Raw genomic sequence first — 27118 nt, forward strand, 5'->3', positions numbered from 1 at the left:
CATGCATGGAATTGTAGATGAGATTTCAAAACAGTCAGATCCACAACTCAATATATACACCAAGTCCTTTCAGTGTTTCAATGTAGTAGAACATAGACTCGCCTGCCAGGAATCAACGGTTGGCCTCCTTTTTTAACATTTATTATTTTCAGGGACACGTACTGAAGCATTGAGTACAACAGTTCAGATTTTACTCATTTGCCACAGGCAAGTCATTATACTTTCTGAGAGACAATAGCGCCAAATGAATGCAGTCATGAGACCTTCAAGAATGTCTTTGATCTACAGTCTAATTTTAACACTAATGATTTAGAAGACGTAAGGATAGAATTAAGGATCATATATGTGGCAGGATTTTAAACACCAAAAAAGTAAGAAAAAGAAAAAAAGGAAAATTATAAAGATTGCATTAACCATAGAAAAAATAAAGATAGACATCTGAGCCAGCACCAAAAAGGAGTTATGGAACCAAGAACCAATAATTACAAATTGGCTTCAAATTCTTTGGTGACGGAAATCTGTATTTAGTTCACTTTTGCATTCACTCACAACATCATCCAGGACTGTTCCAGTGGCGAAGGGGACACTTTGAGAAATGTTGTTGAATGAACAAGTAGATAAAAAATTGACCCAGATTCTCACTGGTGATGAAGACAATGAAGATACTTTATAGAAAAAAAATGTTTATTTGTTTTGCTGGAAGAAAGACAGAAATTGGAGGAAATAGGTTTAGTAATATTTTTTTTCCAGTATGTACTATAAAAGTCATTTAATTGGCTTGGTTCTAAAATTTCTTATGTATAATTTGATCCACTCATGAAATTGTGACTATATGAAATGTTAAAGTTGATTTAGACAGCAACTTAAACTTACTGGTGGATTTTTTTTTTCTTTTAAATATCTTCTAATTTTTAAATGCCAGTGGAGAGGCTACCTATGTACTTCAGGGAAGGAGGTATAATATATCTTAAATTTTTGCCTGTTTCCAGTAAGCAGAGAAAAAACCAGCATGATAACCAAAGAAAGTCATTCTGTTGTCTACTTTGTGTCAACTATGGAAGCAGTTGGGTACAGAAAACTTTCTTTTCCCCCCAAAAAAGTGTCCTAAAACAAGTTATACATAGCTAGATAAGGAAACTAACTGAATACACGTCTTGCCACATGGAGTTGAGTCAAATGAGTCTCGGAGCTGCTCCTAGTAGTTCCCTTGATTTTATTTATTGAGTGAGGGTCTTACTTTGTTGCCCAGGCTAGAGTGCAGTGGCATGGTCTCAATTTCCTGAGCTCAGGCAATCCTCCTGCCTCAGCCTCCCGAGTAGCTGGGACTATAGGTCCATGCCATCACACCTAGCTTTTTTATTTTTATTTCTTAATTTTTATTGTAGAGACAAAGTCTCACTAAGTTGCCCGGGCTGGTCTCGAACTCCTGGGCTCAAACAATCCTCCCACCTCAGCCTTCCAGAGTGCTGGAATTACAGGCATGAGCCACTATGCCCAGCCAGGAAGTTCCATTTTCTGATTCTCTCTGCCTTCATGTGCCTTTGAAAACTGAAACTATGCCCAAATCGAAACAAGTTTTTCTGTCTTTTCACATGTTCACTTATTTCTTGAATGTGTTTTTAAACACAGACAAATTTCTTTTACATCATGTGGAATCCGAAGGTCGAGAAATTTGCAGTCGTGTTGCTGGAGGGAGATGCCTGGCAGAGGCCCAGGCCACATTCCCAGGCCAAACTCCGGAAGGTGTTCTCTCTTACGCAACACTGGGAAAATACACCCAGCTCCGACGTGTTGGCTGACGATGTGTCTGTAGGCACAGACGATATGCTTATATTGAAACACAAAGCCAGCAGATATTGCAGACATTCTGTTGAATGATAGAATCTGGATCATTTACATTTACTTAAATGTAAAATACTATGATTAAGTTCAAAAATCAATTGCATAAATATAGGATGGAGTAAGGAGTTGGAGGCGCGGTTTTGGGGGGATGGCTTACCAACAGGCTGTAGAAAGGAAACCTGGATGTTTTAAATGAACCACAAGTTCAGTGCCACCAGTGGTGTGGCCGAGGTCTGTTGTTAACATAGCTACTGAGGTTCCAGACTTTGCCAATAGACGCGTGATACTGAAATGGAAAGGCTAATGATTCTCTAGTTTTTTAATAGACTGTATTTAGGATATGATCTTGTCTTCAAGGAACTGAAATAGGTCTCTTTAGGTACACTATAACATACATCATAAGTTGGGGTCTGTCCAGATCACTGTGACCAGGATGCAAAGGGAATCGAGAAGCGTTACGTGGGAGGAGTGGTTGAGGGAATTTGGAATGGGCGTCTTGGGGGCAAGAAGACTTAGACTGGAATGGCAAATGGTTTTTTTGCCTCTCTTGGGAACTCTGATCACATGATAGTCGCAACTTGGAATGTTGGGTTGAGGAGAACTCTGAAACTGTCCAGGCTCGGTGAGAAAGAGTGTTCTGATGGTGAATGTGTGCTCTGGCTGAAGGACTAGAATGTGGCTGCGTGATGTATTTTTGACATCTTGCATTTAAGGAGAGTTTTCAAAAATTTGAAGAACTGCCATATGGAAGAGGGAGTTATAGGACCACTTATATAAATTTAGATACTCTAAGTGATAGCCCCAAGAACTTCCAGTTCAATATAATCAAGCAAATATTGCATGCCTATTGCATACAAAGTGCTTTATTAGGGGACTGCATAATCTAATAAAGAAAAAGGAGGCTTCTTTGGAATCTGATTAATTTCTTATTATAAATATTTAAGCAGAGGGGCTGCAACTCTTCTAGAAATAAAGTGGGAGGTTGGAGATAGGTGTTCTTCTAAGTACCTTTGTCCTCCTAAGTTTTTCCTAATGTATTGATCATGAGTATGTTCCTTATTTTTAGCTCACAAGTGATCCTAATGAAAATGACCATATATTTCTGCCTTTGAATCCTCTATCTGATGTGTTTAGCATCATGATTTGAGTATCAGAAATCCCTCCTATTTCTTTGCAAAGACTGTGCTTTACTTTTTCCATAGAGAGTCCAGTAGGTGAACTAAGAAAGCTTCCCACTATTCACCTTCCCCTTCTGGGAACCACAGAATCTTCAGACTATTACAGTTTTCCAGAATTTCTCTTTTCAAATGTACTGATTCCCCAACTCCATCAGGTGTCAACATAGACAGAGTTACTTTTTTACATATAACTTATTTTGCTCTTCTGTAGAACAGTTGGAGATTAACCAACACAGAGAAGTCACAAACGCAAGTGTAGACTGTAAGATGAGCAGCATCCAAGTGGCAATGAATATTTCTTCTTCGTGGTCTCTCATCCTGCATTCAAGTATTAATATTGTGGGTCAGCAAAGCAAACTGTTTATCATTTACATACTTTTTAGGACAAAACATGTTTTATAGTTTATAGATGTTGCTGCTTGCATGTTTTCTCCTATTTCAAAGTTTTCCTTTAAACAAGTGAAACTGTTATCTGCAGGGAATGGTTCTTTCATTTCTTAATTCACTGAGCATTGAGTGCCCAGTGGGTGCCAGGCACTGGGCTAGTTGGGTTTCTTTTCCCTGTATTGATTCATCCATCTTCAGGTACTGCTTGATGAGGAACCCCATTGATTCCCCCATATAGGGTTTCCATTACCTATTCATAGACTCCCTCCCAAGGAAACCTGCTCTAAAAAAAGAATCTTGGGCAAAATCTCTGAGTTACTGCCTAGCTTCTTGCCCATACTGTGTTTTTGTGATTGATTATAACATTTTGGAAGAACATATTTCTCTTTTTTAGAGGTTGATTTTTTTTTTTTTTGTCCTCTCTGATTTTTCAGGTATCATTTTGGGTTTAAATGAAGACAATAAAAATGCTTGTTAGACATTGTCTTAAAGCATTTTGCTATTTGAGGATATCTCGTGAGGATCTCTTTGTAAGAATACCTCTATAACAAGCCCCAGTAGAAGAACTTCTAGACCAAAGATACTGTTGGCAACCACTAATTTTATGATGGATTTTTTTTTTCCTTACATACAAGGAACTGTGTAGGTCTCTTAATATTCAGGGACTTGTCCTTCATTTGGCAGTATTTATAAATTCTGTGTGTTTCCTTCTTTTAAAACTTAAATTAGGAGAATGCTTCCATTTACTAAAAGTTGGCTTCATGAGTATGCAACATAAGAGAAAGAAAATGGAAGAAGCCATTTAGTGAATTCTATTTTGCCTTTAAATTTAGTACTTTAGTAACAGCATCTCTTTAGAGTTTACAAGAAATCACTTTTTAGTTCATTTGGCCTCCCTTCCCTGTGAAGTCAGGAGGTAATTTTGCTCAGATACGTGGTGTTCATGATTATGTAAATATGCCAGCATAACTAGAACACAATTTGACATCATTGACTCAGAAGTGGTTAAATTCTTGATATACAAGGAAGTAAACTTTTGCATAGTTCTTTTGTGAATCTCAAACAAATAAACAAAACCCCAAAACCCCCAAAATAACAACAACAACAACAAAAAACCCCACAAGACCAGGCAGTGGGAATAAGTCCCATGTTCCTTCTAATACCAAACCCACAGCTATATTCAGAGCCTTCTGTCTCCCTCCTGGGCAGGGCACTGGGCCAGCCTACTGCGCAGTCCTGTGGCCTCACACTTGCACTGAGAGTTGCATCAACCTGCCCGTTGAGAGTATTCACAAATGCAAACCTGGTAAAGCAGATACTTTAAATATGTGGATTCGTTTCTTTTTTGTATCATGTAGTTTTTTAGAACTCATCATGTATAAGTGGTTGAGAAGCAATACAGAGTGACCTTCTCTTAAATAATTTGTTAATCATTCAAATGTGTTGCCATTAATAACATTTATTTTAAAAAGCTTTTCCTAAAATGCAAGATTATTTTTCTGGTTTTTCATATCTTTGACAATGACTCTCTTAAACTTGGTAGCATCAAATGTTCCAGAGCCTCTAATTGTTCTTCAGTCCAGCTCATGTAAAAACTCAGAGGGGTCAGGCATGGTGGCTCATACCTGTAATCCCAACATTTTGGGAGAACGAGGCTGGAGGATGGCTTGAGCCAAGGAATTTGAGATCAGCCTGGGAAATATAGTGAGACCTCATTCCGACACCAAAAATAACAATTTTTAAAAGTAGTTGGGCATGGTGGCATGTGCCTGTAGTCCCAGCTGCTTAGAAAGCAGGTTGAGGCTGTGGTGACCTGTATTTGTGCCACTGCACTCCAGCCTGGGTAACAGAGTCAGACTCTGGCAAACAAACAAACAAACAAAGAAAACACCTAGGGAAACCTTCCCTGTCACCACTCCAAGCTATACAAGGAGTTATGAAAACTCTCCATAGTTCAGCACCTCAGTAGGCTTGGATACTGGTACCAAATGTCAGTTGGTTTCTTGACACCAAGATTCCTACGTAATTGTGTGCTGGCTAAAGTCATGTAGACAATATGTCACACTTTAATATTGTCTTCCAAATATGTAGTGTTCCATATACTAAAAAATACATTCATATCTCATTCCGTTTGATCCTATAAAAAAGATTGGGTAGGCTGGGCATGGTGGCTGATGCTATAATCCCAGCACTTTGGGAGGCTGAGGCAGGAGAATCACTTGAGTCCAGGAGTTTAAGACCAGACCAGGCAACAAACATAGCAAGACCTCATCTCTACAAAAACTAAAATAAAAAAATTAACTGGGCATGATGGCATGCACCTGTAGTCCCAACTACTCAGGAGGCTAAGGTAGAAGGCTTACTTGAGCCCAGGAGATTGAGGCAATAGTGAGCCATGGTCGTGCCCCAACCTTGGAAACAGAGTGAGCTTCCACTCAAAAAGCACACAGACAAGGGATTGAGCCTACATTATTTCTGTATAATAGAAGAGGAAGCGTAAGCTCAGAAAACAATCCAAATTATATTTACTATATGTACTATATATAGCTATAGAAACCAAGCAAGGATTATGGCCCAGTGATTTCACCTGACCCAGTCCTCTCACCACCGCTCTGGCTATTTGTAAACATGACCTGCAGTATTCAAGTAAGAAACCATATTTCACCCTTGATGCCTTCATGTGAGGCCCTAGAGCAGGGGTGTGCTGATAGTGTCATCTGGCCTAGTCTCCACTTTTCTCTTAACAGCAGTGACTGTCACTCTTCAGTGTACCAAGGAAAAAAGTGATGATGGGAAGATAAAACATGTTTATTCTAAGGCATTTTTAAATTTAGATTTGTTTTTAAAGAAAAGACTCTTGAAAAGAAGGGGAAATGAGTATATGATTTTTGATGTATTGCTCCTTGAGTGTCCTTGTTACAATTTTGCTTGAAGCTGAGGGTCTTGGTAAGTGAAGTGTTGAAGACTCTAATAAAATGGAATATACCACAGGACAGTGGTTCTCAAACATGGTGATCATCAGAATCACCTTCAAAACTTTTTAGAAATACAGATAGGAGATCCTTGCCTCTGAGATTTGTAGGTTTGGGATAGGGCCCTTGGGCCTGTGTTAGGTTTAGAAACGTCCACAGGTGGTTCAGATGGACAGGAAAGTTTGAGAATTGCTGAACTGGAAGCCAAATAAATTGAATGCCCTGTGATTTAGAGAGACATATCATTTACTTCATTGTCCAAATACTTGGATTACAGCACGGTTAGAAGGGATTTGCAGCCTTGTAAATAATCAGAAATTCAGAGACTTTGAGATGACAGGCCTGCTGAGGATTTTCTTCTGATTTGAAAAAAGATTTCCTGATCTGAAACTTCCAGGTGAGAGCAAATGACCTGAGACACTATTCCCGAGTCTGAAAATTGAGTTTGGTTTCAGACCTAACACTTAACTTTGGGCAAGTTATTTCAATTCTCCATTCCTGAACCTCTTAACAGGGAATTGGCTGGGATTAAGTAGGTTAGTATGCGTGAAGTGCTTAGAACAGTGCTTGGCATAGTAAATGCTTAGCCATTGTTTTTATCATTAGTACTTTCCAACTCCAAAGTAATCCTTTTTTATGACTTGTTATCAGGACAATAAAAAGCTTCATCAAGCCTACTTCATACCTAAATTTGTTTCACTTTGTAGCAAAGTTGACAAGACCGAAACTCTGTTTTGTCATAGTTTTCTGAGTCTTATTTATTCCTGACTTTTCTTGCTCCTTTTGTCCATCTTAAACTTACTCATTCTTTAAGATCCAGCTGGAATTTTACTTCCTCTAAAAAGACTCCTGCCTCACCGGGCTCGGTGGCTCAGCCTGTAATCCTGCACCTTTGGGAGGCTGAGGTGAGTGGATTGCCTAAGCCCGCGGGTTCGAGACCAGCCTGGGCAGGTGAGACCTCATCTCTACAATAAATCAAAAAATTAGCCAGGCATGGTAGTGCACATCTGTAGTTCCAGCTACTTGGAAGGCTGAGGCGGAAGGATCGCTGGAGCCCAGCGCGTCGAGGTTGCAGTGGCCAGGATTGGCCACTGCACTCCAGTCTGGGCGACAGAGTGAAACTCCAACTCAAAAAAAACAACAACCAAAAAAAAAACCCAAAAAGACTCCTGCCTCTAATAAACCTGCCCTATCCAAGTTCAAAGGTTATCTATAGTCTGTCTCTCACAACTTAGTAACTAATTGTATAGCCATTAAATCATTACTATGTGTCTTCTCTGTGCTACATCCTATGCTAGAAGCTGTGGATATAATGTTTTAGTCTAGAAAAATGTTCCAGAAAGAACATTTTGTTCAAATCTGTTGACTTTAAAAACATTTTCTAAATAGAAACTTCGTGAGGTAGCCCAGGCCTGGTACCTGCATCCCTGGGCTGGCCTGATGATCATGTTCAATTTCAGACTCCCTTCTTATTAACTCTGTGATCTTGGGCAAGTTACTTAAATATGCTATGCCTTAGAACAATGTTGGGGGGACATCCTTTATTCCCATCCTTGTGTTTCCACAAGGGACTTGCTTCCTAAAAGGTAGCACATTCAGAGGAATATTCTCGACCCCTCTCTTGTCCCTCTTCTTTCTGTAAAAAAGAAGAGAGATTAATCTGATTGATGGAACCCTTAGGTCTATCATCTTCAGGACTGGATGGCGTGTGAACCAAAGCTGGGAGCCACTGCACTGAAATTGAGGCTGACCCTGTACTTGTATTCCCATTTGGCAATTTGTTTCTATTCTGTTTCCAATTCAAAATCCCAAGAAGAGAGAGTTCTATGCAATAGTGATGCTAGGAAATATGTGATGCTAGGAAGTTGAGTAAATGGTAGTTTTTTCAAAGTTATATGAAATACAGTCCTTATCTTTCCCTCTTGTGTATTTTAGTATTATCTCTGCAATTAGATTGTAAACTCTTTGAAAGCAAAACCCCACCTCCTACATTATGTGAGTCCCTCTAACACATAGTAGGAGCACGCACATGGTAGGAGGTCCTCTAGGTACTTGCTAAGTGATTCAACATCTTTTTCCCTCATGGAAAAGAAAGCTTTCAGCATTGTTATCAGCTAGGAAGTCATTCTGAAGGGAATCAATTCTCAGTAAGTATCTGTAAATGAGTTCTGGTTTCCAGGAGACATGCCGCAGAAGCTCGTCGACATTGAACTCTTCATGGTACTTCATCTTGCTTTGCGGGTTATACATGAAAAGAGGTTAGCAGATTATATAATACAATCTTCTGCGCTACAAAGCATGGTCTATATGGAATGAAAAGCTGGACCCCAAACTCCTCCGTTCTGTCACCTTCTTCTCTTTTGGGAATGGCCTTTGAGTGTATGTCAGTTGTGTCATGGCTACAGTGTGTCATTTGTTGGTTTGTGTGTCTAACCCACGGGCAGCCCCCTCTAACAGTGAAGTTCCTAAAGGCAGAGAGTTTGTCTTATTCATTTTGATGTCCCCAGTGCCTGTGCGCAAAGAATGACTGTTAAGTGAACAAATAGTTAAAAGGGAAATTTTGGGAAAGGCCTACATCACAGTTATCCTAAGCTGCAAGTTTGATGAGTGGCATTCTAAAGAAAGGCTTTCCCAGAGAACCTAGCCACAGAACTTTTGTTTGTTTGTTTGTTTGTTTAGTTTGTTTTGGGGAGCATTGGAGTCTCACTCTGTTGCCCAGGCTGGAGGGCAGTGGCATGCTCCCGGCCACTGCAGCCTCAACCTGCTGGGCTCAGGCATTCCTTCCACCTCAGTCTTCCAAGTAGCTGGAACTATAGGCACGGGCCACCACGCCTGGCTAATTTTTTTTTTAATTTATTGTAGAGATGAGATCTTGCCAAGTTGCCCAGGCTAGAACCCATGGGCTCAGGCAATCCTCTCACTTCAGTCTCCCAAAGTACTGGGATTATAGGTATGCGCCATCACGCCCGGCCTAGCCACAAAAGTTTGGGTGACCTCTGTCACTCTGAAGGGAAAAGAGGCAGAAATAAAGCTTAAAAAAAATTATGTTATTTTTTATCCCCTATGGAAAAAACACAGTCTACAACTGTGTTTTCTTCACTTGAGGGAATGACAGAAACACAGCTGACTCTGAGTGACCAGAGCTCTGCTAATGAACACCTTATTTTATTTTTGGAGACAAGGTCTCACTCTGTCATCCAGGCTGGAGTGCAGTGGCGTGATCATAGCTCACTGCATCCTCAACCTCCTAGGCTAAAGTAATCCTCCTGCCTCAGCCTCCTGAGTAGCCAGGTAGCACGCGCCACTATGCCCTGCTAATTTTTTTTTTTTTTTAATTTTTGTAGGCTGGGCTTGGTGGCTCAGCCTGTAATCCCAGCACTTTGGGAGGCTGAGATGAGTGGATTGCCTGAGCCTGCGGGTTCGAGACCAGCCCAGGCAACTTGGTGAGCCCTCGTCTCTACAATAAATCAAAAAATGAGGCAGGCATGGTAGCACATGCCTGTAGTTCCAGCTGCTTGGAAGACTGAGGTGGAAGGATGGCCAGAGCCCAGCAGGTCGATGCTGGGGTGGCTGTGAGTGTGCCACAGCTGCCTCTAACATACAACTTGGAGGTGCCAGCTTGTCCTTGTATTCACTTAACTATTTTCTTGAGAATTGTTTTTGATTTTGTGAACCTCTAAATGATTCACCATGTAAAACTGACAATTTAAGGTAATACTGAGACACTTCACATGAGGACTATTGATAGGTAGGAGCGTGCCCACCTCCAAGAGTTGCTGTCCCACTTGAAAATCAGTGACGATTAAAATTTGGGATAATCACTTAATGAATCTATGAAGAGTTCCCAAATTCCCACTTTGCATGAAGCAACCTCGAAAACAATTTTCCTAAAGCAAAGGACACCGAAACTCACTGAGTTCTGAATACCCTTTGCTGAATGAGTAAATGAATAATTCACTAAAATATAACAGATCTTGAATTCTTCATCGGAGGCCATTTAAGCCTCTTGAGCAAGAGTAAGCCTCCCAGAGAATTTTCTGTGAGGAAACGTGGTGTGCTGTAAAACATGGAGCTGAGAGGACTTTATACTTGACCCACAGTGGCCTCAGAGCTTCCCAGCCTGAGACCTGAAGTTGGGGTCCCTTGTTTCAGTAAGAGGTGGCTCCAGAGTGGATGACATCAGTTAGACTACTTAGACCCAACTGGGACTGGGTACCTGGCACAGAGGTCTTGCCTCGCCATAACAGGAGTTCTTGACAGCCTTTCTCTGTGTTCTAAATAGCCAGTCTCCTGACTGACATCTGGGTAGCAGTACCTATTGAAGCATCTTCATTGAACTTCCTCATTTGGTTATTTCTGGCCTGTTGGAATGTTTCCCTTCAGGAAGGTGAGGAAAGCAACTCTTGAATCTTCATGATGAGTTTAACATGGCAGGGCAGCTTTGACTATTTGTTTAACGGGAGATCTGTTTTCCAGATGACTGTTTCTGTGGCGATGAGAAGGTTTTTGGGGTGGGACTTTTTTTTTTTAATCTTGCCTTTTAAAGAGTGGTTTTTCATTCAGTCTCTAAATTTGGGGTAAAGGGTCCTCTAGGGAATGTTTTCAGGAGTGTTTGAAGTTTGCATCTGATTTTGGAGGTAAGTTGGAGGCCTCCCTATGTGTGACGGGCATGTGTCTACAACAACCATGCTGATCAAAATTGTGACTCATTCATTCAGTATGGATCTCACAGTCGTGTTCAAGTCCATATCCTTACAGTTTCCTCTCAAATGTTTCTCTGATTTCCCTAGTAGGCTTGCCAGAATGCTCGGTCTATTTGATGACAGAGGACTACCTATGGAGTCACTGAACCACACGCCTCCCCTTCACGTCAGCCTGCCCTTGTTTCCTGTCTATGTTCAGATTCCATCTTTTGACAGTTTTCTTTCGCCTCCACTATCTCAGTGTCTCAGACATTGGGAGAATGGTTTCCTTTCCCTACCTGTGCTTGCCTCTGGTCACCCCTCTGGCCTGTGTTGAGTTTCACAGCAGATGTTGGTAGAGTTGCCCTTGATAGTTGACAGAGCCCTTTTCCACATGTCGATGACCCCTGGTGTGATGCGTTCATGATTCACCTAAGTGGCAGAGCTGGGTGTAAAGCGCACAAGTGTGTGTAGACAGAAAAGAAGATTGTTCTGCCCCAGCACACTGTATGCCAGACTTGTAGCGCTTTCTTCCTGGCTATCAACATGATTTCCAGGCACTGAGTTCTAGAGATTTGTCCCCAATCACAGAGGATGCCTTGTAAGCCTGGAACCTTCATACCCAAGGGATGCTCTTTTGAGGAATGGTTTTGCCTTTCCCCCAAGATCTGTCATTGAATCGTTAGTACTTGATAAGATAAATTAAAACTGCCAAAGTGTGATAGAAGCATTCAACTATGATGTGATATTGCCAGACTCCTGCCTTAAAGTTGTCAGGCTGTTTCCTGCATTAGGCAAATAAGGAATCATATAAAAACACTGTGATTTATGGCCTAGATAGCATCTCCACATTTTGAAAGGCGTATATTCTAGGTCAAAGCCCGTAACTCCTTATCATTCTCATTAGGAAGATGTATTCTCAGCTTTATTTTTCTCCAAGTATAAACATATTTTTCACTGCATAGAAAAGTCTGATAAATGGAGCTGGGCAGAGTGGTCATTCCATCCAAACAGATCTGCTTTTTTTGTTTTTCACAGAATTTTTGATGGGGCCACCTTAAAGGAGAAAGCCGCCCCTCTTCCCCTTTACAAAGCAGTTGCAATGGGATGGTTGCATTGATGACTGCATCTACCAGAGATCATTACTGGACAGAAGGGTGGACTGTCGAAGCTAGGTGAAACACACACACACACACACACACACACACACACACACACTTTCTTTTGTTCATAATACCTGTGAAGACTTTCACAACAGGCATTTCCACTTTGGTTTCTTGTGTTTGTATTGGTTCCTGCAGCTGCTTCTCTAGAAGTCAGCTCTCCTCCCAGGGCTGACAGTGGCCAGGTGCAAGATCTTCTCTCTTTAGTACCATCATCATCTAGCCCACCATGCACATTCAGGACATCACCCCAGTTGTATGTTTTGCATCAACTCAGTGTGGCTGTGGGGTCATCGTTGCCTGTGTCATTCATGCTGAGGGCCTCTAGGTATCAGTCGGGTGGGAGAGAATCCATCCATGACCCTGGTTCCTTTGGCTGTGTTGACTCGATTCTCTTACTGGCACAGTCTATAAGCGTCTGGGGCTCTAGCCATGCAGACCATCTGTCCCGCCATTTCTGTGGTCTTAACTAGTCATCTGATCTACTCCTTGAGAAGACATGTAAGAGTGTCTTGGTCTACCCTTCTTTCCACAGTTCCTCAGCCATATTCCTAAAGAGCAGGACAAATGGATGGGTCACAAACAGGGTGGCATCAGATGTCAGACCACCAGCCTTCAAAGGGACTATGTTTGGGTGCTAAAAAGAAAGATATTATGTCAATTTTTTTTCAAGGGTACATTGACACTTGGGCCTTGATTAAAAGCATTCTTACTCAAGTAGAGTTGACAGAGGGATATTTGGTAGTTGCGGTTACTGCTCTCAAAAGCATGTGGTTCTGTTTCAATGCCCAAAGATATATACTCAGGGGAGAATGTTCTGATATCTCAACAAATTATCTTCATGCATAGTTTTGGCACTGTGCCCTGTTAAGTATGCACATGTGGTTGGTACCTTTTGGGGATAATTCAATACTGGGAAGAGGATACCGTCACGAGGGTTGTATTTCACCTTTGTGGAATTACTGTGTGAATAGGTTGATGATCAAAAATGATCAAGTGGGACTTTGTATAAATAAAGAAGAAACTGGTACATAGGGTCTATGGGATACCTCTGTCAACTTGACCTCCCTCAAAATATAAGATGCAGCTGGGCATGGTGGTTCATGCCTGTAATCCTGGTGCTTTGAGAAGCCAAGGCAAGAGGATTGCTTGAGCCCAGGAGTTCCAGGCTAACCTGAGCAACATAGTAAGACCTTGTCTCTACAAAAAAATCAAAACACTAGCCAGGCGTGGTTGCCTGTAGTCCCAGCTACTGGAAGCTGAGGTGGATCACCTGAGCTGAGGTGGTCAAGCCTGCTGTGAACCATGATCATGCCACTGCTCTCCAGCCTGAGTGGAGTGACTCCAACTCAAAAAATATATATAAGGTCACATCTGTACTTGACTCCATTTGGAAATAGGCAGGCCAGTCCTAGTTCATTCATACTCTATCTTCAACATATCTTGGGTGTCTTAGTCTTAGACAACTGTTACTGAACCTCTGTGAGCATCCATTTCTTCAACTGTAAACTGTGGATAGTCAAATTGTCTACCTCACAGTTTGTTAATCAATGGTAGTTAATTTTTTTTGTGTTGTGTTTGTTGCAAGAAGAAGTTTGATACTCCTTATCATTTATCCAGCTGCCCAGAGCGTCTTCCAAAAATCCTACCCATATACCACCACCACCAACGAATACCGTACTGTATTTACTTATAGGTGATGTGAAGAAATAAGTTCCCTGCCCCATGCTTGGATTTAATATATCAGCATTTGAGTTTGCGTGTCATCTGTGGAAATTGCTGTTTAGTGAGAAGGGGTGGAGACAAACAGATGTCCTCACAGTCCTGTTATTCATGGTGCCACCGAATTGAATGTTTCCATAGAGGTGCATTTAGTGGCTTAAATGATGCAGATATTTTCTGGCCCACATATGGACCTTTTGTCATCTGAGATGTTAATATTTTCCTTATATTTCATAGTAGCTCTGGAGCACAGCCAGTTTCCTGAATAGGATCCACATGGCCCATTGAGCCCAGGGCCCAGAAATTGCCTTTCCTGTGCTGTTGTGATGAACACTGACACTTAGAAGAGCTGGGCGCTGGGGTGGGCCAGTGGGTGGAGGACATCTTCCATTAATTTTCTTCCTGCATTAAGCTACAAACTATGAGCACTTTCCTGTACTTTACAGTAAGTAATTTAAAGAAATTATAAAGTTGGAGGCAAAAAAATAACTCGAAGGACACTGAATGTGTGGAGATGCCAGTCTCCTCCCTGGGCGCATGAGGTTAATCTGCATTACCACTCAGAACACCCAGTTTCTGCAGGAAGGGTTGCGTGTCCACACATGTTGTGGCATCTGCCCACACGCTTCTGTGTGGGATGACTGTGCATCCCAGGAGTAGGGCTGTACTGCATGCCTCCACGCTTCGGAGGAATTTAACAAACCGATCCCTGAAAATGGTCTCGTAAAGGTGAGCAGCAGAGAGCTAATAGCCTTCTCTTGTTAATTTTATCTTTCCCCCAGGATTTCTGGAGAGGGGTTTGAAAAGGAATTTTATTCTTTTGTTTCTGGTGGCAACTTACCTTTCCAGTTTCTCCCCCCACCGCCGCCTGTTTTCATCTCTTCCTTTTTTAAAATGTCATGTTCTAGGTGCTTCAGAGGGGAAGGTCGAACCTAGCAAGGTCCCTGTGTCAGGAGGGAGTCGCCCATCCCACTCTCATGTTGGCTTTCCTGAATTAATGATGTCGAAGCCTGCTGGTTTGGTCCTAAGATGGGTATCATGATGTACAGATAGACTTTCTATAATGGAAATTGTTCAGATAACTAATTAACCACAGGAATACATTGGCTATGGAAAATTTCAGGAGCACCATCTGTGGAAAAACTGGGAAGGGCATGCCTTTACCGCAACTCTGGGGTCCATTAAGAGTGTGGCTGTGTGGAGCAGTGTCTAGTGGGGTGTTGGCTTTCGGCTGTCATAACTCCTGCGGCATCTCATGGCGGAACTCAAGCATCCAGCAACACTCCAGAAGCAACAACCTGTTGATTGTAAAAGTTGCCAGTTCTGAAGACAGAGATTGAAATAAGACAGACTGGTTTTAATTCTCTCTCTCTCTCTTAAATTGTGATTGTTCTGGTGTGTTGCCAATCCCTACATAATAGCAAACATCTTTTCTTAAAGGGTGGGGGTGGGGGTCCCTTCATCCTTGGGCCTGAGAGTTACTACCCATTCTCCCCTTAGGGACAAAGACTGTATCTGCATCACCCTTGTGTGGTGGTTTTTTTTTTTTCTTTTTTCTCATTTTGGCACAGGACGTGCTTATTCCTGGATGCAGGAACTGGATGACCATGCCCTGCTTGGCTTCCACAACATGCCCTGTTAGTAGGTGTGCCTCGTGGGTCACTTGCAGGAGGCTGTCCCTCAGCTGCATAGATGTCTGTAGTTTTCAATGTGGGGCTGAAGGTGGAACTCAGCCATCCTCGAGATACCACCTGGGAAAGCAGGGTTCTGTGTCCTCACAGCCCCACCCATTTGCTAATGATTTAATAGCACCCCATTAGTCATGTGTGTTTGGACTGGTGAACTTGGTGACTTCTCAAGGTTTGGTAACCAGCAATCTCTGCATGCTATTGTAAAAAGCCTCAGCAGTGAGCCCGTCTCCAGTTCGGTTTACAGAACTGCCCTATCTACTCTCCCATTATATTCAACTCAAAAAAATTTGTACTTTTCTCTGGATATTTAGTTGTTATTGTAGTTATTGTTGTCATTTTTACCATTTTGAGTACTTCAATATTGAAACAAATGATCCCAGATATTGGATACCAGCTGAGAAATTGGATTCCTTACTGGGAACCTTATTGAAGAGACAGATTTGGGTTAGGGAAGGGGTTTTGATGTTTGACACCTATTCTCATGTGTTTTAAGATTTTTGTTGCTGCTGCCTTTTTATTTTGTGAGTTGTTTGTTTGTTTAAATGTTATGGTACATGGTAGAAGAGACCTGGATCTGTTGACTTCAGGACAAGTCTAGAAATAAGAAAGCCATCTTGAACGGGGGAGTCAGTTCTCACTGTCTCTGTCTGTATTTCACCATTTCAGGACAGAAAGAACTGACAAGGGCCAAAGACATCTGGCCAGGAGCTCAGGAGCTCAGGAGTTCAAGGAATAAGCCTTGTAATATGCTGGGATTACTGGCTTGAGCCACCAGGCCCAGCTAAATTTTTTTTTTTTTTTAGTTGAGTTCTCACTCTGTTGCCCAGGCTGGAGTACAGTGGCATGATCACAACTAATAAGTAATGTTAGTGTGCTATAGCTGGTCCCATCATTTCAAGTGTGATTCTGAGTGAGTGAGTAAGTGATATTAGGCTGTATTAAACGATCAGGAAGGCCAGTTTTTCTTCCACTGGCCTTGTAGCATTTAGGTAAGAATTAATGATTGGGTAAAAGCCTAGATTTAGGTCAGCAGTACTCCATAAATTCTCATTCCACCAGACACCTGCACTTCATGATGTAACCACAATAGTGGAAAAGCCGGTTGACATGAAGGGAGCCCAGATTTCACTTAATGCCATCACAAAAGCAAAGATGTTTTACCATATAAGTATCCTCATAAAACAAGTTGAACCAAAGAGGAAAGATGACAAGTAACCCCATGGCATACTGAGAAAGTACCATAATACTTAGCCCTTCCATTTCCTCATCTTAATCCACTCCCTTTCTCTTTATCATTTGTTCTAGTGCCTCACAACTTTGATAGGTATCAGAATTACCTAGAATTGCATAAAGCTTGTTGAAATGTGGGTTCTGATTGAGTAGGTCTCGCTATGTTACCCAGGCTGGAGTTCAGTGGCGCCATCATAGCTCACCATAACCTTGAACTCCTGAGCTCAAAAGATCCTCCCCCATCAGCCTCTCCTGAGTAGTTGGGACTATAAGTTCATGCCACCACACCCAGCTATTTTGTTTTTTATTTTTTAATTTTGGTAGAGATGTAGTCTCACTTTGTTGCCCAGGCTGGTCTTGAATTTCTGGCCTCAAGTGATCCTCCCATCTTGACCTTTCAAAGTGCTGGGATTACTGGCTTGAGCCACCATGCCCAGCTAATTTTTTTTTTTTTAGTTGGGGTTCTCACTCTGTTGCCCAGGCTGGGGTACAATGGCATGATCACAATGATCACAGCTCATTGCTGCCTTGACTTCCTGAGCTCAGGCAATCCTTCCACTTCAGCATCCCAAGTAGCTGGGACTACAGGCATGCACCACCACACCCAAATAATTTTTTGAAATTTTTTTTGTAGAGATGAGCTTTTGCTGTGTTGCCCAGGCTGGTCTCAAACACCTGGGTTCACAAGCAATCTACCTACTTCGGCCTCCCAAAGTGCTAGGATTATAAGCATGAGTCAGTACACCTTGCCTAAAGAATATTTTTTAAAAAGCATTTTCAGATAACTTCATTTGATATGCAAGGGGCTTACGTATGCTTGGTGCTAAGACTTCTTTATTATACACTGAAGATATGTGCAGTTTGGACAGGGGAGGGCAAGACCTGAGTGGTTCTGGCTCTGTCTTTCAGGGAGCCTTCATTGGTTAGAGCAGAATACTTGGTTTCCTAGGACAGTAGTGATGGAAGCACTTAGAGTCTTGTGGATGGTGACAGCTGTGCCTGGTCTGGAAGCCAGGTGAGATGTTCTCTACCCAGGTCTGTCTTTTTGCCAAACACATTTTATGCCTTTTTCCAAAACTCATGTCATTTCCACTCACTTTAAGGCTGACCCAGTGTTCTCAGGCTGAGATGGGATGACCACTTGAATCCATGAGTTCAAGACCAGCCTGGGGGGCCTCTGTCTCTACAAAAAATAAGAACAAATAAAGAATAAAGACGTACTGCTCTTAGTTAAATTGCACCTCTCTGAGTATCATACAGATATTTACAAAGAGAATTGAGTCCCTAGTTTGTACAAGGTATAGTACAGATTGTTCTAATTTAGGGAAGAATACTCAATCCCTATCCATGTGAAGCATGTGGGCCCGATTTCCTGCTAATGGAAATATTCTTATTTTCTCAGGGATTGGGGTGGGGGGATCATGGGATATAACAGAAGACCAGAGCTAGAATGCTTTCTATCAAAGACACATGAACATTTAATCATCAAATTAATTCAGAAAATTATACATTTTTTTTCTCATGGTGGTTACATGCAGATATTACTCCAAGTGTGAAGCGAGAGTCAGCAATTTCTCTGGCACTCTTAGTGAGTTTAAGTGATGTCTGCATGTATCACTCAACACCATGGGTATACCAGGGATCAGAGGGTACGCTGGTATGAAGGACTGTATTTTGTAGGAAGTGTATTTGGATACTCTTGGACATAAACTACAGTATGGCTAAAAAACACATTTTTAAGGTACTTCCTTCAAAGCTTTGAAGTAGCTGTGTCATCAGATATCACTTACTAAAATATGTATTAGTTTCCACTGAATGGCCATCCAAATCAGCAGGTGGGTATCTGTCATGATCATTACTTTTTTCTCCATTTAATTGACAGGTTCCAAATACCAATTATTTTCTTTGAAAAATGTGAGGAGGGGGTTGTTGTGGGTGGTTTGTTTGTTTTGTTTGTTGGTTGAGTCTTCTTTGCTAAGGAACACATATGTCATGGGAAAATGATGCAGAAATGATGTAGCAGAATAGAACACACCATTTCCTGTAGTTCAATGCCTATTTTCCTTTGAAATCTGGGGTTCTGACCTTGTTCTATCAGGGGAACCACAGTGAGTGGATGAGTTGATTAAAACTCAGGTCCTCTTTCCTCCTGTACGAAATGGGGATAATTATAGTTACCTGCACCTCTCGGGTCCTATGAGTCTTAATTACTTAATATTTGCAAAGTGTTTGGAGATCTTTGAATTAAAAGTGCTGAGCAGTGGAATCTCAGTTCAGTGCAATTATAATTGGAATGAAAGTTTGCAGTTCCACTTTCCCTCCACCTCTTCCTGTTCTTGCTATTCTGTTCTTTCTGCTAACATACAAGCATCACTGATGGTTCCTACTCAACTCTGCTCACTCTCTGCCTTTCCATTTTGCAACTCACTTCAGCCTAGAAATCAATTCATTCAAGCCATCCACTCCACATATGCTGAAAAATGTTTAGTGCCTCCTTTTAGAAGAAGACTGCATTGTCTGAAATTCCATCCACTGGAGTAATCAAGCCTTAAAGTTGAAGGGTCTTCGTGGTCATGATTAATCCAGTCCTATGGGGTAGAATCTTTTTTGTTTTTTAGATTAGAACACGTAGTTTATTTAAAAGTAAATGAGAGAGAGAGAGAGAGAGAGAGAGAAGATTCACCTCCCCAAGGTGGGGGAAGTGGCCAAAGCCAGGGAACATGGCAACAGCCATAGCTCAAAGAGCATAGGGCCACACCAGAGTATGGCAAGACAATGGCCGGGGTAGAATCTTAATGGTGCCGTCTTTTGAAAGTTGGGTTCCAGGACATATATAACTGCTGAAAACTGTGTCCACATTTCATAAGCTCTTTTGTTGTCCCAGCCTATCTCATCTCTGCAGCTAATATTTTAAAACTGGCAGCGTGTCCTGATGGAAACAACTCGGATCAGGAAACAGGTGACCTCCTGGCCTTATGACATTTGATGGGTCACTTAACCTGCCTGAAGCTTGATCGCCTCATCTGTGTAATGGGGATAATAATATCCATCATTTCTCCTTATAAACATCAAATTAGATAATGTTTGTGAATATTCTATAGGCTCTTAGACAAATGAAACTTATTGCTACAGCAGGAGAGCATGCTGTCATGGACAGTCTTCTGATGGAATGTTGAAGATTTGTGAGTCATGCTTAAAACTAAACTTTGTATATACTTTGTTGCTCTCCTTTTTAGTCCTATGTACTGTATTGAATTTTCTGAGAGTAGGGTTAGAGAAACCTTCCTAGCATTTTTTAAATGTGTTGAGTTTTGTTTTGTTTTGAGTCGAAGTCTCACTCTGTTACCCAGGCTAGAGTGCAGTGGCATGCTCCCAGCCACCTCAGCCTCGACCTGCTGGGCTCAGGCAATCTTTCTGCCTCATCCTTCCAAGTAGTTGGAACTACAGGTGCAAGCCACCATGCCCTGCTAATTTTTTTATTTATTTATTGTAGAGACAAGCTCTTGACATGTTGCCTAGGCTGGTCTTGAACTCCTGGGCTCAGACATTCCTCTTGCCTCCACCTTTCAAAGTAAGACTACAGGTATGAATTTCTGCACCCAACCAATGTGCTTGAGTTGATTGTTGTGAACCTTGGAACAGAATTAGCCAGCACTGATGAATTTATTAAGTATAAATAGATATATAGACTAATGATCTACTTAGCAGTATTGCATGACCTCTTCATCTTTGGTGTAATAAAGACTCATCTGAAAGGCAAAAATGAAAGTTTGTTATGAAAGCTCTCATTTAATCTTTTATGATTTCTTAATGTAGTATATAATTCATTCACCGAAGAGCTTAGCAGAATAGGAAAAGAGGAAGTTAAAAGACTGAACACTCCAAATTTTGCCATTATTGTTGTAATTATTATTATTACTACCTACTTTTCAAGTTTCCTGTTGATCTTTTAGAAACAAAACTACACAGAAAGTAGTAGGACAATTAGTATATTGTCGTGTTATTTTCTCTTTAATTGTTCAAATAAAGTTTTACTCTATTGGTGAAACTTAAGTAATTGCTCATGGCTGATAATTGCCATCTGTCAGTTTCCTCAGAGCTTATAATGTGGGGTTCATACAACCTATACTTTACCTAAGAATTTCAATGCATTCACTGATGCTTTCCAAATGAAAAGGCTTCCCAAGAAAATTATCTGAACTGTGTTTTCTCTTACTTGAATAAACCTGTCGGTAAGTTTTTACCACGTATAACTATTATATGTTTCTGTGTTGAGTATTATGGGAGAATCAGACGTGATTCATTCCCTCAAAGAGCTTACCTTTCAGCTGAGGATTGACCATAATGAACAAATGAAGAGTTAGCAATCAGTCGGTGGATAGGGAATAAAGTACTAAATAAGATGTAGCATGGAATGTTAGAGGAGGAGGAAGGCAGTGTATGCGGGGGTAATTGCAGAAGGGAGCATTATGATTTGGGGTTTGAACTGAAAGACAAGATAAGCCAGATTTAGCCAGAGAAAGAGAGGGAGGGAGAGAAGGAAGGAGGCAGAGAGAGAGAGAGAGAGAGACAGGGAGGGAGGGAGCAAGGAAGGGAGGGAGTCGGGGAAGGGGAAAGAGAAACTGCCAGAAGAATGAAACAAGTCACTTCCAGGCGGTAATGGGAATAGAAGGGCTCCAGGAGCTCTGTTCCTGGCAGAGCAGAAGAGAAGAAGCATTGAGCAGTGTAAGAAAGTGAAGCACTGAGTAATATGAGAAAGTTAGCTAAGAAAGGTAAGGCTAGATCTTGGAGCATGTTGACTACCAGATAGAAGACTAAGATTTGTTCCAATGGACCAAAAAAAAGTTATTGCCAGTTTTTGTGCAAGAGAATATAAAGATAGAGTGGTTATTCAGGAAGTGGTCATCAGAACTGAAGGGAGCAAGAAGGATGTCCAGAACAGCAGGGGGACATTGTGGTCACAGAATGACATGATCATGAGGGCTAAACCAAGATGGTGGCAGTGGGATAGAGAAAAAGGTACGGACAGGAGAAATGTCTTAAAAGAAAAGTTAGCAGGATGTCTTTCCAGCCTGGATTTGAAGACTGTCCAAGAAATGTGTTATCAAACTTGATTCCAAGAGTTCTAACCTATGACTGGGTTGTCCAAAATATCTGGAAATCATTGTTAGAAACAGAAGAGGTAGGATGTACCATTGTTCTGACAAAAATTATTGAGTTTGGTGTCGGATCCACTTGACTTCAAGGACTTAGATGTAGAGTAAGTAATCAGAATTGCAGAAGTGCCACTCAGAGGGCAGGGCTGGAAATGTGGGGTTGGACTTTATCACCATTTAGTCAGTTCCTAATTCCATGCCCAGTTTTGTGGAATACCCATGTGTGTATTTCAGAATGAAAGCCAAGTAATAGTAACTCAGACACCGAATATTTCCTGTTGAACTGATGAGGAAATGATATATACAGCACTAATATCCTAATGAAAAGTTCTTAATAAAAAGATAAACAAGACCAAGTGAAAGGCAGAATAAACTTACTGAAGCCAAGTGTATTAAAAGGTATCGTTAAAAGTAGTGATAACACAAGTAGTGATGCTCATCAAACATCAACTCCCTTTCTCTTCCATTCCCATGATAAATGCAAGAAAGCAGGCTTGAATTCATCAGTATATCCAAATATTTTTCCAAGAAACTATGTTGTCCAGAGTCACTATATCACCCAAAATTCAAAATATTGCTGAGCCAAAATCAGGGGAAAAGATTTTTCCTCATACTTGTAATAATTTCCAAACATTTCTGTAATAAACATATTTTACTTTTATTGGTAAATAGTTATTGGTAACAACTATTTGGAAAAGAAAATGTTTTAAGAAAAAAAAAGTAGTGATAACAAAGCAATTTTCCAACTCTGTAGTTGAAGATGCCTCTGTACCTCAGACCATTTTAAGCAGTTAGTGTGGACCATATTTCATTAATTCTAAGATGCACCTTTTACGTATTTTAACATCTCTCAAATTGGTAATTCAACCAATGACTCTGGTTGTTGGCTGTGTAGCAATTATGACGTAGTTGTCATGGCCTTAATCAATTTATTTTGCTTTTTAAATTTTACATACTGCACAAAAGTTAAATGTGATACAATCGTGTCCAAATAAATCTAAAAAAACTCAGTAAATGTACAAGTTCTAATTGATACAGCAATAGCCCAGCTGCATTTTTTTCTTTCTTTGTTGCACATAAAATGTTGTGCTTTATAATGATGGTATCTTAGATTTGATGAAATATGGGATTAAAAGGTAGCTGATCACAGAAAACCTTTACCAGTGTGACATAGATGGCTAGAGTGAAGTGTTCTAAATTTGCATTCTTTCATTGACCTAAATTGGAGATGCCCCTTGGGTTGTTTTAATTTGGACTGGGACTATTAGAAGAAAGGTTTTTTGTTCAACAGTGTAAGTAACATTTGCTAGGAATAGAAATATCCTTGGAGGATCCATTCCTTTGATGGTGCAGGATCCAGAACATTCACAAAGGTTTAGGTCTTAGCAGAGTAGACATTTATATTTAATTCACACCCACGTGCCTTTTCTAATCTCAAACCATTGTGCAATCCAAGCAGTTCTGAGGAGGCTCACTGTTCGTGCAAAGTGAGAGTGGAACCAAAGGAAATTTGGTCATGTTTTGAGGATGGTAATAAAGTCCCTTAGTGGTATAAGATGTTGCTTCTTACAAAAATGAAGAACAGCGCTTTCTGCCACTTCTGCATTCTGACCTATTGGCCGGAGGTAGGTTGTCTTTGTATTCAGTGACTCGTCACAGGCAGAAGCACAGTCCTTTTTGTACTTATTTGCACAGCATCATGACTGTGGCAGGTCTGTGTCTTTTTGTAAGTCCATGCCCCAGAACTGAGAAGGAAATACAGCTAGAGTGTCAGGGCTGGGGACGCTACCCTTTACCACTAAGGGACACAGTCTTCAGGTAAGTGATTCCAAAGTCCTTCGCCGCCTGATGGTAACCCTGAGTCGGTCCATAGGTATGTTTTCATTTTGCTTGTTCATCATTCTCATTGGTTTCCTAGAGCATGCTTGTAGGTGTACAGCCAGATTGAGAGTAGAGAAACCCTCTGGCAAACAGGAAGAGATTAATTTTGAGATATGCTGTTAAGGGACTTCCCAGGAAACTTCAAAAGCACAGAAAGAAGCACTAGCTGCCAGTTCCAAAATGTGTAAAATGCCACTCAGCTCTTTAAAGGTATGATAAACTCAGAGTACACACACACACACACACACACACACACACACACACACAGGGTACCACATTTCTAATAAACAGAGAAACCGAGCTTTCTTAGCTACATCTGTGTATTAGCCAGAAAAAACCAAGGGGTGAGGGGTTTCAGAGACAAATGTAGGGTCTGCACATGGGAAGCATTTGAAACTGACCTCAATGCCTTTTCAATGCTGACTTTCTCAGCCTTCTCCTAAGGAGACACATTTTTTTCATGATAGCAGCCCCAGGCACAGATACATCATTAAAAATGAACATGTAGCAAATGATTTGTGTTTGGAAATAAGCAAAACATTTTCAGTGGTGACCATCCAGGTGTAGCTGAAAGGATAGTAGAGTTGGGAGCTCAAGGTCTAATAGAAACTTTCTTTGTGACACAAGGCAAGTCCTTTATACCTCCTTCTCTGTAAAACAGAACGGTTCAATAAAGTTATCTTTCTTCTTTGCTGTAATAGAGTATCTGTGGGAGGGGGGGAAAATGTCACTGTAAAGGCTTCTTCTAGCTCCCTGACTGCTGTCCTATTGTGCTGTTCGTGCCTAGACATCACATAGCTAGAAAGGCCTATCAGACCCCTCAGACCACCGCTGCCTCTATCATACACTCCGGCAAAAGGCCATGTTACTAACTTGAAAAAAAAAAATTTACTCTTACACTCGAAGTTGTTGCTTAGTAACATTTCTGATTCTGTGTTTCTCATGACAGCATGTGCAGAGATCATTAAAAATTAACCTTACAAAGCTGCTAAAGTGGGAGAATGGAGGAGAACTCGCCACCGGTTTTTGCACTTGCTTAGAAGCCACCTAATCTCAGGCCTATATGCTCAGTCCTGGGGAAGGCACAGTAGGTCTCTGGTTTCTATTAAACCGCCTGTAGCACACGGCTGATACTGATTTGTGTCTGGTGCAGCTGGAGAGTATCACCAAGACATAAAATACCTCAGCCCCGCAGAAAGGCCTGAAATTACAATCAGATGGGCCCCGTGGCATCCCTGTGACAGAAAACCCTAACCCATGTCGTGTCTTGTTTCTGCTCTCTCCTGCAGTTCCACCAGGTGAGAAGAGTGATGACCATCCTTTTCCTTACTATGGTTATTTCATACTTCGGTTGCATGAAGGCTGCTCCCATGAAGGAAGCGAACGTCCGAGGACAAGGCGGCTTGGCCTACCCAGGTGTGCGGACCCATGGGACTCTGGAGAGCATGAATGGGCCCAAGGCAGGCTCGAGAGGCCTGACGGCATTGGCTGACACCTTTGAACACGTGCTAGAGGAGCTGCTGGATGAGGACCAGAAGGTTCGGTCCCACGAAGAGAACAACAAAGATGCGGACTTGTACACGTCCAGGGTGATGCTCAGTAGTCAAGTGCCTTTGGAGCCTCCTCTTCTCTTTCTGCTGGAGGAATACAAAAATTACCTGGATGCTGCAAACATGTCCATGAGGGTCCGGCGCCACTCCGACCCTGCCCGCCGCGGCGAGCTGAGCGTGTGTGACAGTATTAGCGAGTGGGTGACAGCGGCAGACAAAAAGACTGCCGTGGACATGTCGGGTGGGACGGTTACGGTCCTTGAGAAAGTCCCTGTATCGAAAGGCCAACTGAAGCAATACTTCTACGAGACCAAGTGCAATCCTATGGGTTACACGAAAGAAGGCTGCAGGGGAATAGACAAGAGACATTGGAACTCCCAGTGCCGAACTACCCAGTCGTACGTGCGGGCCCTCACCATGGATAGCAAAAAGAGAATCGGCTGGCGATTCATCAGGATAGACACTTCCTGTGTGTGTACATTGACCATTAAGAGGGGAAGATAGTGGATTTATGCTGTATAGAGTATATTGAGACAAAAATTATCTATTTGTATATATACATAACAGGGTAAATTATTCAGTTAAGAAGAAATAATTTTATGAACTGCATGTATAAATGAAGTTTATACAGTCCAGTGGTTCTACAATCTATTTATTGGACATGTCCATGACCAGGAGGGAAACAGTCATTTGCGCACAACTTTAAAAAGTCTGCTATTACATTCCTCGATAATGTTGTGGTTTGTGGCCGTTGCCAAGAATTGAAAACATAAAAAGTTGAAAAAAATAATAATAAATTGCATGCTGCTTTAATTGTGAATTGATAATAAACTGTCCTCTTTCAGAAAACAGACACACACACACACACACACACACACACACACACACACCACACACAAAACAAAAATTTGAACCAAAACATTCCGTTTACATTTCAGACAGTAAGTATCTTTGTTCTTGTTAGTACTATATCTGTTTTACTGCTTTTAACTTCTGATAGCGTTGGAATTAAAACAATGTCAAGGTGCTGTTGTCATTGCTTTACTGGCTTAGGGGATGGGGGATGGGAGGGATATATTTTTGTTTGTTTTGTGTTTTTTTGTTGTTGTTGTTTGTTTTGTTTTTTAGTGCCCACAGGGAGTAGGGATGGGGAAAGAATTCCTTCAATATATATATTCTGGTTGGAAAAAGATACATTTGTATGTTGTAAAGATGTTTGCAATATCAATCAGATGACTGGAAAGTGAATAAAAATTAAGGCAACTGAACAAAAAACACCCCCACTCCACATCCTGTGATGGCATCTCCCAGGCCCCCGCCCATGCTTTGGGCGTCGGTCAGGGTAAGCTTCTCTTGTTGGAAAGACCTACATTTGCTGAGAGCACGTTCTTTCCCCCCCTCCCTCTCTGGTCCCCTCTTTGTTTTGTTTTATTTTAAAGAAGAAAACTCAGTTGCGCGCTCTGAAATCTTTCACCAGCGCTATGAACAAGCGATCTAATTGTGTCTCATCACGGCACTCATGTGAGCATGGAGAACAGTGATTTTCTTTTTTCTAGAAGAGAAAAAGAACAACAAATAGCTCCCAAATACAGATTATTTTTTTATAAGGGGTAAACATGTGGGGAAATCATGATACTGCTTAAAAAAAAATCATGGTAAGACTT

The 27118-nt window shown here is 41.4% G+C and overlaps 1 protein-coding gene across 4 annotated transcripts in view; it reads left to right on the forward strand.

Annotated features, from left to right (window-relative positions):
- Positions 1 to 26274, forward strand: part of BDNF (brain derived neurotrophic factor) — a 52696-nt gene extending 26422 nt beyond the window's left edge. For 3 of the 4 annotated variants that reach the window (XM_008050727.1, XM_008050728.1, XM_021708949.1), the window contains exon 2: positions 25194 to 26274. In XM_008050727.1, coding sequence (XP_008048918.1) covers positions 25215 to 25958 — 744 coding nt within the window. In that variant the 5' untranslated portion in view covers positions 25194 to 25214 and the 3' untranslated portion in view covers positions 25959 to 26274. Of the gene's footprint in view, positions 1 to 24858; positions 24962 to 25193 lie in introns of those variants that run through there. The other variant, XM_021708951.1, reaches the window with a different exon arrangement.
- Positions 26275 to 27118: the final 844 nt, after the last annotated feature.

Source organism: Carlito syrichta, unplaced genomic scaffold, assembly GCF_000164805.1.
Source record: "Carlito syrichta isolate Samal-C Ts95f unplaced genomic scaffold, Tarsius_syrichta-2.0.1 Scaffold153629, whole genome shotgun sequence".
In the NCBI taxonomy this organism is placed as follows: domain Eukaryota; kingdom Metazoa; phylum Chordata; class Mammalia; order Primates; family Tarsiidae; genus Carlito; species Carlito syrichta.